The sequence below is a fragment of the Halichoerus grypus genome, chromosome 3 (assembly GCF_964656455.1).
Source record: "Halichoerus grypus chromosome 3, mHalGry1.hap1.1, whole genome shotgun sequence".
NCBI classification, from domain to species: Eukaryota; Metazoa; Chordata; class Mammalia; order Carnivora; family Phocidae; genus Halichoerus; species Halichoerus grypus.
The window spans coordinates 133,435,339-133,447,947 of record NC_135714.1 but is presented as its reverse complement, the minus strand read 5'-3'; the positions used below and the strand labels follow the sequence as shown (position 1 = coordinate 133,447,947).

The following is a 12,609-nucleotide window of genomic DNA, read 5'->3' as shown; positions in this document are numbered from 1 at the left end:
TTCTGTATAAAAATGGAAGTAACAAACAAACAAACAAACAAAATGAATGTAACAACCAAAGTGAAATGCTAGGAAACAAAATACAGTGGCATGTTAAAAAATAAAACACACTTATTTAGGTTGTGAGGATGTTGATGAAATAAGCCATATAAAGTGGCAAGAATAAAACCTTGCACAAAGTAAAGGTGCTACTACTGTTAGTCATGATTATTAGTCATCACAGATTGGACAAGTGAGATTATTAAAGGACATGAGGAAGAAATCAAGGAACATCAATGTTTAACTAGCTGCTAGAGAACAAACCTAGAAAATTCGCATTTCCCAATCTCAAAACTCACTACAAAGCTACAGTAAACAAGACCGTGTGGCACTGGCATTAGGATAGACCTCAATCAATGGGAGAGAAGTGAGAGTCCAAAAATAAACCCTTACATTTATGGTCAATTTATTTTCAAGAAGGGTGCCAAGACAATTTAGTAAGGAGAGAATGGTCTTTTCAACAAATCATGCTGGGATAAGTGGATTTCCACCAGCGGAAGAATGAAGATGGACCCCTAGGGCCACCACATATAAAAACTGACTCAGGAGGTAAATCTTTGTGATCTTGGATCAAGCAATGGTTTCTTGGAGATGTCCAAAGCATAAGCAACCAAAGAAAAACAGAGAGAAATTTAACTACATCAAAATTTAAAAATTTGAGCTTCAAAGGGTACTACCAAGAAAGTGAAAAAAACCCATATATTAGGTGAAAATATTTGCAAATCATGATCTGATAAGTCTAATGTACGGAATATAAAAACTCCTGCAACTTCACAATTAAGAAAGCAAACAGCTCAATTTATAAATTTGGCAAAAAATCTGGTTTTTTCCCCCCAACTTTTCAATAGCCAAATATCTTTCATTGGTAATGTTATTAGCTTATATTTTGCAGAAGAGACACGGGAAGAGGAAAAATGTCCACAAAACGGTGAAAGAAAACAAAATGCCAGGACCCTCTCACCCATTCATTTCCTCTGAAAAAAATCCACAGGGAGAAAATGAGCATTCCTGTATTACAGATGATGATACCGTGGTTTAGAGAGGTTCGCGGGCCTTCTCACTTTTACCCCTGCCAAGTTCCTCGCCCATGTGGTGTAGTAATCATCCACGCTTTCCTACCTCACCAGTCCTCAACAAAGCCCGGCACACTTCAGCTCTGCTTCCCACACCATCACCATCGCTCCTGCGCCTCTGTGGGCCCCTGGTGCGTCAGTCACCAGTCCTGAGCGCAGGAGGAGCTGCCCGGGTCCCTCCGGAGTTGTGGGACGCCCACGGTGGGCGCCAGCGCCGGAGAAGAGCCCAGTGGCGGTGGGAGCCCGGGGATGGGGGGAGTTGGGGCTGCAGATCCTGGGCATCCCAGCGGGCAGCTGGACATTCCCCCTCCAGCTCTGGATCAGCACTTCTACTCAACGCCTTCAAGGCGGAGGGCGGCGGTCAGGCGGTCAATGGGGACCCCATGGGTGGCCTGGCAGCACCGCCCACCCACCCAAAGGGCAAATAATTTGAATAGGAATTTCTCCAAATAAGATATACAAATGACTACTCAGCACATGAAAAGATGTTCAACATGATTAGTAATTAGGGAAATACCGACCAAAACCACAATGGATGGCCCTTCATGCCCACCAGAATGGCTTAGATCAATAGGACGGACGATATAGCAAGTGCTGTGGAAGATGTAGAGAAATTGCAAGCTTCATAAGCTGCTGGTGCGAAAGAAAACTAGTGCAGCCACCTTGGAAAACCGCTTAGCAGTTCCTCACAAAGTTAAATCTAGAGTTCCATATGACCCAGAAATTAAACTCTTAGGTATACACACAAGAGAACTGAAAACACATGCACACAAAAGCTTGTACACAGATGGTCACAAGAGTATTATTCATTTTAACCAAAAGTGGAAACAACTCAAATGCCCATCAGTTTATGAATGGGTAAACAAAAAGTGGTATATCCATACAATAGGATATTATTCAACCATAACAAGTAAGGAAATACTGATTTATGGTACAACATAGAAAAATCTTGAAAACATTACACTAAGTGCAAGAAGCCAGATACAAAAAGCCACATATGTATGATTCTGCTTTTATGAAATGCTCAGAATGGGTCGATCCTTAGAGACGGAAAGTAGATTGGCATTACCAGGGGCTGGGGGAAGCGATTAATTGGGATCAACTGCTAACTGTTACAGGATGTCTTTTGGGTTAATGAAAGTATTCTGGAATTAGATGGTTGTACAACTTTGCGAATATACCGAAACTACTGAATTGTACACTTTTAAAAAGTGAATTTTATTGGGTTATAACTCAACAAAATAAAATCCAGCAGGCCACAAAAAGCTAGAAAATGGATTAAAAGGGAATTGTTGAAAATTTAGTAAATTTTTAATAACTCTAGAATCCAGGTGGCAGGTGAATGGTTGTACCCTATACAAGTCCTTTGACCTTTTCTTTATGTTTAAAATTCTTACCAAAAAATGTTTGTGAAGTAATTGACCAGAAACAGTTTTTTTAAAAAATAAATACGAAGCAGTCATCAGGGTCAGTGCAGCAGAGAGACTTCAAGGAATTTAGAAATTAGGAAGAGAACTTTATGCAAAGCAAACTCAATGCACAGGATCTGTGTTGCCCATGAGGATGAGGCAGGGGAGAAACAGGAGACACTGAACGTAGGCCACTGGACTTGGCCTAGAGCCTTGCTTCTTTTTTTTTTTTTAATCTTATTATGTTATGTTAATCACCATACATTACATCATTAGTTTTTGATGCAGTGTTCCATGATTCATTGTTTGCATATAACACCCAGTGCTGGCATTAATTCACCTTTAAATGAGACCCTCCTAAAACCCTCCCCAATCTCCCTGCCTTCTCCTGTTCCCATCCTACCTTCATCCTCTCCTTTCTCATTCGCTAAGTGTTCATTCAGTATGTTAACTATGTTTTATCACTACCAGTGTCACGCATTTTAATTATTTGTATATGTGTCTTTCACTCCTAAAAGACTGAGATCCTCAAGAGCTGTTGTCATTTCCTAGAGATCTGTGGATCTGCCCTCCAGGTCTAATCCTGCTTCTGCCACTTTGTTGGTACTAAAGAAAAACAGCGTTTGAGGATAAGGCTATCTAAGAGGAGCCATTCAACTGTGTAAGAACAGTGAATCAAAATTAAAGTGCAGAATCAGGAAAATTATAAAATATACTTATAAAAATGGGAGTAATAATATGGCCCATAATAACATTAATATCATTTTTGTTGAAATACAAACACTCTAGAGACAAGTGGAAAAAATAATTTATTGGAGATTCTCTTACACATGAACATGGGACATTTATACATATTTAGATGTGCTGATATGAAATGCTAAATTTAAAGACAAACATTTTTACACAATAGTTGCACTATATTTTATAAAGGTAGGTATTAATAAATTATCAGAGATATTTAAGAACAATAGGCCAATTATGCCAATAGGAATGCTTTCTATGTCAAATTTAAAGTAACTTTTCTGAACATGATGGCCTGGATATAATCACATTCTTCCAAGCTAAGAAAAAGAAGCTCATTTCCGGAAATAAAAGGCCAGAAATGGCTCTTTCAGGAGTATCCCAGCAGTGTCTCCAATTTTATTCTTGGATGTGGTTAGAGCGCCTCACATTTATCCTAGGCTAATGTAATAGCTCAGTGTGAAACAGAACAGCTTTTTATAACAGCTGCATGTGGTTAATGAGATTTAATACAAGGGCTATAGTACAAATGATAGAATTTTAGAGGAATTATAATGCCACATGATTTGAGTGAGCAACCAAATACTTTGGTAACAGAAATGTGCATCCTCTATTTTTGAAGGAAAATGAGCACAATTCAAAATAGTCACTATTTTCTTAGCATGGTATATTAATTCTTATTTTGGGAATCTGAAAATAAATGGCATTTTTTTTCCTAAAACTTAGAATTCACTCCTTTATAAAATGATTTCTATAATGATGTACACCAACATGATATAAACTTTGTTCTATGTTATTATAGTCATGAAAATATACATAGACATATACATGGAACACTAAGCAGATTTGGTAAGCCATGATATGATATATACACATGACCAAATACTGTTCAGTGTCACTTAATTAAATTCAACAAATATTTATTGGGTGCCTACCACTTGCAAGTTACCATGCTCGGCAATGCTTGTGGTAGATCTTAAGACACAGGAAGCTCACATCATTCACATCTAAAGCCAAACTTCAGGTAATATACTAAACCTTGAAAATAATCAAAAGCAGAGCTAAGGTTGAGTAATGAATCATGAAAGCTATACCGAGGAGAAAGGCTTGGGATAACTGCAAAAGACAAAGCGAAATCTGTATCCACAGGGAATAATGGCTCCCAGGCTTGCCGTGTGACAGTGGACAACAAGAGCCCATTCTGCCATCTTCTTCATCCCACAGTCTAACATTCAGTCATCATCCTGGGTTGTTTCCTTTAAAAAGTGGAATAAACAGGGATTCATTTTCAGTGATAATAAAGCTAGTAGTATCCCCCAAAATATTTTCTTTCTTTTTTTTTCCTTCAGACAAAAGTGTGATCTGCATTCACATCTGTTCTTCTGTCCTCCTACCCTAATTCTGGGTGAAACAGGGCCACCCACCTAAAATGAGCAACACTTGAGGTAGAGTTTAATTTATCAGAAGAACATCCGTAAGCATGCCAACACCATAAGTAAACTATTTAAAGTAAAAAGAGCAGAAAGAAGATAAAGATAAATATTTTAAAATTTGGCATTCCATTCCTTTTAGGACTTAGGCTCTACCAGCATTTTTAGGGAATGTATGCATACGGAAAAAAGAAATAATCAGCGAGTCTCACACCCCTCTGAAGAACCAATACATCAACAGGGGAACAAAGTATCAAACTCGCTCCTGATGCAGCGCACTGCGTTTGGGAACAGAGGGGGCATGACCTTGGTGTGTGCAAGCCCGGTGGGAGTCGGGATTCCGGGTTGGAGGGCCAGTGTCTGAGGACTGTTCTAGCACATGGCTTCCAGCTAGAGTAAGACCATAGCACTAGCATGAAGCTGAGGCTCCCTTACACAATCATTCAGGTTCGGGAAGATTATAAATTGCTTTTCTTTCTAGGAAAAATGCCCAAGGGACTAGGATGTCTAAAGATCACCAAACATTCCACAGAGAGATGGCTTGACCCTCGGAAGGATCCAAAGCTTCATGATGAAGAAAACTCCCATAAATTGTGGTCCTGACTCTGCCCAGTGGTGACCTCAGAATGGCTTAGGGAGCTAAGGAAAGAGGCCGGGGAGTCTCTCAGAGCCCTCTCACCTCAGCCGTGTTTGAGCCAGATTATGGCGGAAGAACAAAAACAAAACAAACAAACAAAACAGGTCTTCCCCATCTGGTGCTTTTGGTTTTAATTTCATTAGAGGACAAAAGCCGGCAACCATAAAGTATCCCCTAAGAAGTTTTTATTGTTCTAACTGGCTCATTAATGTTTCAGTATTTCCGCTACTTTATTTGAGAGTTCATTTCTGTAAACAAGAGTTCTTTTCAAATAAAACATATTCTCAGTGATTATAATTTAGCTCTCTCTATATTTTATTTATTTATTTATTTTTAGCTGTCTATATTTATATTCTGTCTTTTAAAAAAAGGAATTGCATGCTGTTTAGTCATACCTCTGTTCCTGTATTTTTTCTGGAAAGAAACCAAACTTGCATTGGCTCTTTTTTGCCCTTCATGGACACAGGGCCTCGGTGCTCCAAATGGAACTGTGGATCTGAGTTTTCTGGTGTCATAAGACATCTAAAGGACAGGGGACAGGGAATAGGGAGAGACATATGCAGTATGGTTGCATGGAGAAAGTGACATGAACCTAAATTAGAAATAGAGACAATAATGACACACACTAAAGTTTTATTTAAAAGTAACACAAGGTTTTAGTAACAATGATCATATAGGGAATTCCTAAAGTGGTGTGAAATCATTAAAAGTGGGAGTAATGATCCAGTCTTCTCAAATAAGAAATAAACAATCCGAAGAGCATTAAGTGATGACTGCTTATTTTTTTAAAGATCTTATTTATTTATTTATTTATTTATTTATTTATTTGACAGAGAGAGAGAAAACAAGCAGGAGGAGTGGCAGGCAGAGGGAGAAAGAGAAGCAGGCTCCCCGCTGAGTTGGGAGCCTCACTCCAGGCTCGATCTCAGGACCCTGAGATTATGACCTGAGCAGAAGGCAGACCCTTAACCAACTGAGCCACCCAGGCGCCCCATGATGACTGTTTAAAAATAACAAAATCACTGAGAGTTAAGCCACACGTAAAGAGACATTTTTCTTGCAAATCAGTAAATACTAAGACACGTTTTCTTACCTGTATGTATATTCAGACACATTTATTTTTCCTTTTTCTCCGGTGGTTTCTGTTCTGCTTGTGAGGTTAACGGTATTTCCAAAAAGGCAATATCGAGGCATCCTCTGCCCTATGACACCAGTAACTACCTCTCCAGTGTGTATCCCTATTGTGATCTGCAGAAATCAAAACTTTGTTTCAATAAGTTCAATCACCAAAACACTAATTTTTGATTACTTTATATTACAGACTGTAGAGTCATCATATAAAAATAGTAAGAATTCTCTAGAACTCCAAGTGTATTACAGCATATTTATAAAATAGAAGAACTCCAAGTGTATTTATAAAAATAAAAAACCCTCACAAAATCTGTCTTCCAAGAGAAACATTCTTTTTCTAAAGTCTGAAGATTTCAAAGATATGAATCTGGTAACTTATATGAGACACAGGAAAAGAGATTTTAAAAAATAAACCAGAAAGGACAGGAAGTTTTATCTCATCCTCATGATTTCAGCACATGGAATAGACTAGGTAATTTCAAATAGGTGGACAGATTTCCCATCTCTATGAAAAAATGGAATACAATGTGTTTGAAAAAGATTATATATAGTCTTTGTTCTCAGGGAGTCTTTCCTTATACATAATTAATAATTGCCTGGTAAAAAATGTGAGTCAGATGTCCACAAAGGTCTACTACTACTATTATAATATCTATTTTATTTACTAACCTGAACAGATTCGCCATCCACTTGAACCTGACCAGCAATTTCCATCATGTCCAAGGCCAGGTGGCAAATGGATCGTGCATGGTGGATGCATGGCTCTGGTAAACCACTCACTGTCATATACTTATCACCAACTGTCTCCACCTAACACAGCACATATAATTTACATGTTCATTGGTTAGAATACACATTACCGTTTCATTTGCTACCTTTATATATAAACAATGTTTTTCCAAGGCTACCAATAGCTTTAAACTTTCCTTCTCTGAATTCTTTTAAAATTCTAGTGCATTCAACTCCAATAAGATGAAACCTTGTAATTATTTCAAATTTACACACTGGAACTTGAGGTCTTTGATTACAGGCAGGTAGAGACACAGCATTATTCTCTCCCTAATAATTCCTGGTTTCTCGCCCCAGATACCTTACAATTCAATAGGACATTTAATTACCAATAACTCCCTAAAATAATGATGAGTTACAGCACAAGAGCCACTGCCCAGAGCCCAGTGATTTATCACGTTCATTAACCATTTATATTTTGATGTGCTCACAAAGTGTTCCAGTGTACCTCAGAAAACCACTCTAAAATAGACAGTTTTTGTGGCACTCCTATTACTCCAGATGCCTGGAGATGGTTTAGTTAACATTCTTGCTTTTATGAAGCAATAATCCCCTGACTTCAGTTTTCCAATATTATTGTTGTTTTTAATTGAAACAAAGGGCAGAAAATGCCTTATAAATGTTTATCTTCAAGTCAGTGTTATCTAAAAGCAGATCAGAGTCCCCAGTACCCTTCTCCTGCTCTCCGACTTCTTTCCTAGGCAAAGCATTTATATATTTCAGTACAAATGTCTCCTGCAGAGCACTACAACGAATGTTACGTTTATATTACGTGTGATAAACAACCTGCGCAGATTCATTAACGTAAGTGCAAATGAGCTGCTGAACATTTCATTTTCACCAGGGGATCATCAGTGCTATTCCTTTCGGTTACCAGGAAGAGAAAGTTTTGTACCAAGAGGGAATTATTTGAGAAAATGGTAAACCGGGAATACACGGAGGCTGGCTGCAGCATGGCTACAGGGCTAGCCTCAGAGACGGTGCCAGCAGTGCCCCTGAGCGTTAGGGTCCCAGAATTCAGAGTCGGAGGAGCCCCGCATTAGGATACGATCTGGACTTGCCTTATAAACAAATGGATTTTTCCGGGAGTCAGTCAATGTGTCAAATCTGGTGTAGAGGTCATTGAGGAGGTTTACAATCTTCATGGCCCCTTCTCCAGATGCATGCTTGCTACAGAAAGCATTGAAGCCCACAATGCCACTAAAGAGGATGGTCACATTGTCGTATCTTTTGGCAGGCACCGGACGCTTGTGTCTCAGCTCATTGGCGACAGACGGAGGGAGGACAGAATACAACAACCTGTTCAGTTCAGCGGAGTGGGGAAAAAGCCACAGTAAGAGATGCTGGGAAGAGCTTTAGTGCTTCTACTGTCCACCTCCTAAAGCTTTGATGTCATGTGTACTGTAAAATCCTCAAGTGGTAATAGGACACCCATTACTGGCTGTATATGTAAGGGAGGTATCGAAGATACTGAAATTTATTTGTTTTAATCACATACAACATCTCCACATACAAACCAGTTCACGCCAAATGAAAATAAGCCAAACAAATAAATAGGCAAAGCGGAAGACTGGCCATAGGACGGCAAAGTTTTCATCTGTGGGACTGAATTCCGACCTGCCATTATGGTTCACAGTATGAAAGCTGTCATCACGAGCACTTAAAATGCTGTCTGCACAGCATAATACCAGGACCACGTTTATCTCTTAGGATTAAGAAATCTACCTGAATTTGTGTAAATAGTATTAAAAGAAGTAGATTTCTGGGTGCCTGGGTGGCTCAGTCGGTTAAGCGTCTGCCTTCAGCTCAGGTCATGATCCCGGGGTCCTCAGATCCAGCCCCTAATCGGGCTCCCTGCTCAGCAGGGAGCTTGCTTTTCCCTCTCCCTCTGCTCCTCACCCCTGCTCATGCTCTCTCTCTCATTCACTCTCTCTCTCTCTGTCAAATAAATAAATAAAAATCTTAAAAAAAAAAAAAAAGGAGATTTCTCTTCAGTTTCATGCATGCCTCACTCCTCCATGGAAGAAACTGATAAAACAGATGAAGATTGGACTAGGCAAGAAAATATTGTATTTCTATAGGTAATACGGAGATTACTCTGATGGCTTCAGGGATTACACTGAGGGACAAGTGTGGTAAGCACAATAGGAAGGGGATGAGAGCCGAGGGTTGACAGGAGAGAAGCAGGAACGAGGGCGACCGATGTCTTTTGGCATGAGGACCCAGCAGAACAAATGATGCCTCTCTGCTTTTTTCTTCCCTGTAGCCAGAGGGCATTCCGTGCTAAGTTTAATCTTACAGGCTTCATAAAATATGTTATTTTCAGGGATGAAGTTGTACCACTCACTAATCAAACCTACAGTTTGAATTGCTTTTCAAAGAGGGGGAGGAATTTGAGCTGCCTGCCCTATATACTTTCTGAAATTTGCAAAATACCTGGATAGATTAAGTAGTCCACTTAGGGCCACAAGGAAAGTGAAGAGGTCTCCAAGAAACTAAGCATATCTTAGTCCAGACAAGTGAATTAAGAAGCTAAGGATAAAGCAAAAGGAAAGAGAGAGAGGCTTTCAAGCAGACTCTCCGTTGAGCACGGAGCCCAAAGTGGGGCTCGATTTCACAACGCTGAGATCACGACTGAGCCGAAACCAAGAGTCCGACCCTGAACTGACTGAGCCATCCAGGTGCCCCAGTTATTAATCCATGTTATTAATACATAGCTCATTGATGTGTTTATGTGTTGACACAGCATTCATCCAAGGGCAGCTACACATGTATCAATGGAAAGAAAAGTATAGAAAGTGATGCTGTTATCAATACCTGGGTGTTCAAGAAGAATGAAATAGTTCTTATGGGAAGTAAGACAGATCAGTTCAATTTTCCAACAAGACAGTTGCCAATTATAAAGCGTTAAGAATGAACACACAAAACCCTGGGTAAAATCACTTATGAACATCCAGTGATTTAGTGCCTTTAACTAGGGTATGCAAACAAGGCCAAGTAGTATGCACACTGCATATTCAAATGAATTACTTGAAAATTAAGTATTATCTTTTTTTTTTTTTTTTTTTTAGGTTTTCTTTTCTCCCATGACAGGGAAAAGTATTGGTATGAAATGATCAGATCATCCCACCAAATTTGTGGGTTTTTATATATCCATTTTGACTCTAAAAGTTCGTATAAAGATACTAACATAGTATTTTAATTTATTAAAATTCTAACTATTAACTTTATTTTGTTCAGAAGCATGCACAAAAGACATAATTTTATTCCTTAAGTTTCAATTATATCATGTACATTTTTTGGAGTTATTGAAACTTAAGGAAGTATTATCTTTAATGCTACTTGTCCAATTTTTCACAATTTAATCCACCATTCATAGAAAAATAGTAGTAGTTTTAGATTTGGTTACTTTTTTTAAAGATTTATTTATTTATTTGAGAGAGAGAGAAAACACATAGGGGTGAAGGGGGCAAAAGGAAAGAGAGAGAGGCTTTCAAGCAGACTCTCCGTTGAGCACGGAGCCCAAAGTGGGGCTCGATCTCACAACCCTGAGATCACGACTGAGCCGAAACCAAGAGTCCGACCCTGAACTGACTGAGCCATCCAGGTGCCCCAGATTTTGTTATTTTTGTTAACATATGTCATTACAGATGTAATCGTTGTGATTACAAATGACATCACAATCTGTCAAATTCATATCTGCCAAGCCCTAAAATAACCTAGACTCCGAGAAATCTTTTAAAAGACAATGGCCAGTTCTAAGTACAGTGTTCAACGTAACCCTCAGAAGCCAGGCAGCCCCTGGCACACAGAGGATGCTCAGGACACAGCTCTCACATGAAGGAAGGAATGAATAGAGAGTTCAACATTAAATACGCATTTGAATTATTGTACTGATTTTCCGAGAGAGCTATTTTGGCATCTGTTCTTTCAACATGGTTTATAAAAATAGAAGACATATTTCCACTACCATTAAGACTGATTTATTTCTGTACGCATAATTTCTTTTTAAGTGACATGGAAGGTTTTATTTACTACTCCAGAGCCTCAGTGGGCTCCGTGCCCCTTTGGTGTGCTGATCAGACTTAACTGTAGCTGAGTCACATCATACGATGCCCTTCCTCCACCATGAGGTTACATTCTTACGTGTCTGTCTTTTTCTTTTCATCTTCCAAGGCTCTTAACGTGAGCTGCAGCCTGTCCGTGAGGATTTCCAGTTCTTGGGTCAGTTTGTATTCCTCTCTGAATTGCTCTCCCAAAAGAACGAGATCACGTGTGGCATCGTGCAGAGGGATGTCACTCAGATACAGACCTCTCCGTGTCAGATCGTCCAGATTCATCACACTGTTATACAGGGAAATGAGGCAAAATCAGTGCCAACTTGTCTGCATGACAATCCTGAGCCTAATGACTGTCAAGGAGTATAACTCTGTCATCTCCTTCTATTCAATTCCTCCTACCCATTCAATAGATCAGGTTAAAGACAAGAAAATTTGGAGTCACATGAAGACTATGACTTCATTCTCTTACATATTTAAAAATCTATCAAAGACATATATTTTGCCAAATCACACTTTTAGATGCCATCAGCCTAAATTGAAAGATAAGGTAGAAACCCGTCCCATGCCTCCTGATCAGGTATTTATCACAAGGCTGTTATTCACTGCTATCACATTTTCCTCTCGTTATAAAGAGATGAAAAAAAATTTCTTTTTACCCTCTGTAACAGGGATGATAGTGCTTCTTTTGAGAAACCAGTTCATTTTGGCCTTAAGGATTCTTTGACTCTTGTAACTGGTTACTTTTCCTTTTTAGATGCAATGATTAAAAGTTTATAATCAGATTTATGACCTGATGTATTTTATGTATTTATGACTTTTTGACATGTATTTTATATGCTACTCTTCCTTCTGGTTCTAATTTCTTCTACTACTCTTCTTTTCTTGGAAAATTTTTCTCATTTTTGAAACATTATTTAATCTTGCTAGATTTTATGCATCTCTGTAACCTAAGTTATTTTTACCTAAGTTATTTTTAGAATAGCATACTAATATTTATTGATTCAGCGATGATCTGGTAAGTGACTGCTTTTTAAAACTTTATTTTTTGGTTAAAATGTCCTAAGGTTATGTTATTGGTTTGAATTTTTTAAATACAAAGTAATTACTTCTGGGCATTCCCAATAAGAATTTCTTTAAAATGACATAACAAGTTTTGACTGTACTGAAGAATTTTGGATTGATAAAACGTCTCTTGTTATACGTTCTCAACAGAAATGTCCACAAATCAAAACAAAAATTAGCATGTCAATATAGAAAAATAAAATGATCAAAGAGTTAACTAATGAAACACATGGTCTC

The 12,609-nt window shown here is 38.5% G+C and overlaps 1 protein-coding gene across 3 annotated transcripts in view; it reads right to left on the bottom strand.

Moving 5' to 3' along the window:
- Positions 1 to 3,313: 3,313 nt before the first annotated feature.
- GUCY1B1 (guanylate cyclase 1 soluble subunit beta 1) overlaps positions 3,314 to 12,609 on the bottom strand; it is a 52,973-nt gene continuing 43,677 nt past the window's right edge. For all 3 annotated transcript variants that reach the window (XM_078069344.1, XM_078069346.1, XM_078069345.1), the window contains 6 exons: positions 11,396 to 11,593; positions 8,311 to 8,548; positions 7,130 to 7,270; positions 6,423 to 6,577; positions 5,725 to 5,851; positions 3,314 to 4,518 (listed from right to left, as the gene is read on the bottom strand). In XM_078069344.1, the coding sequence (XP_077925470.1) occupies positions 4,495 to 4,518; positions 5,725 to 5,851; positions 6,423 to 6,577; positions 7,130 to 7,270; positions 8,311 to 8,548; positions 11,396 to 11,593 (883 nt within the window). In that variant the 3' untranslated portion in view covers positions 3,314 to 4,494. The remainder of the gene's footprint in view (positions 4,519 to 5,724; positions 5,852 to 6,422; positions 6,578 to 7,129; positions 7,271 to 8,310; positions 8,549 to 11,395; positions 11,594 to 12,609) is intronic.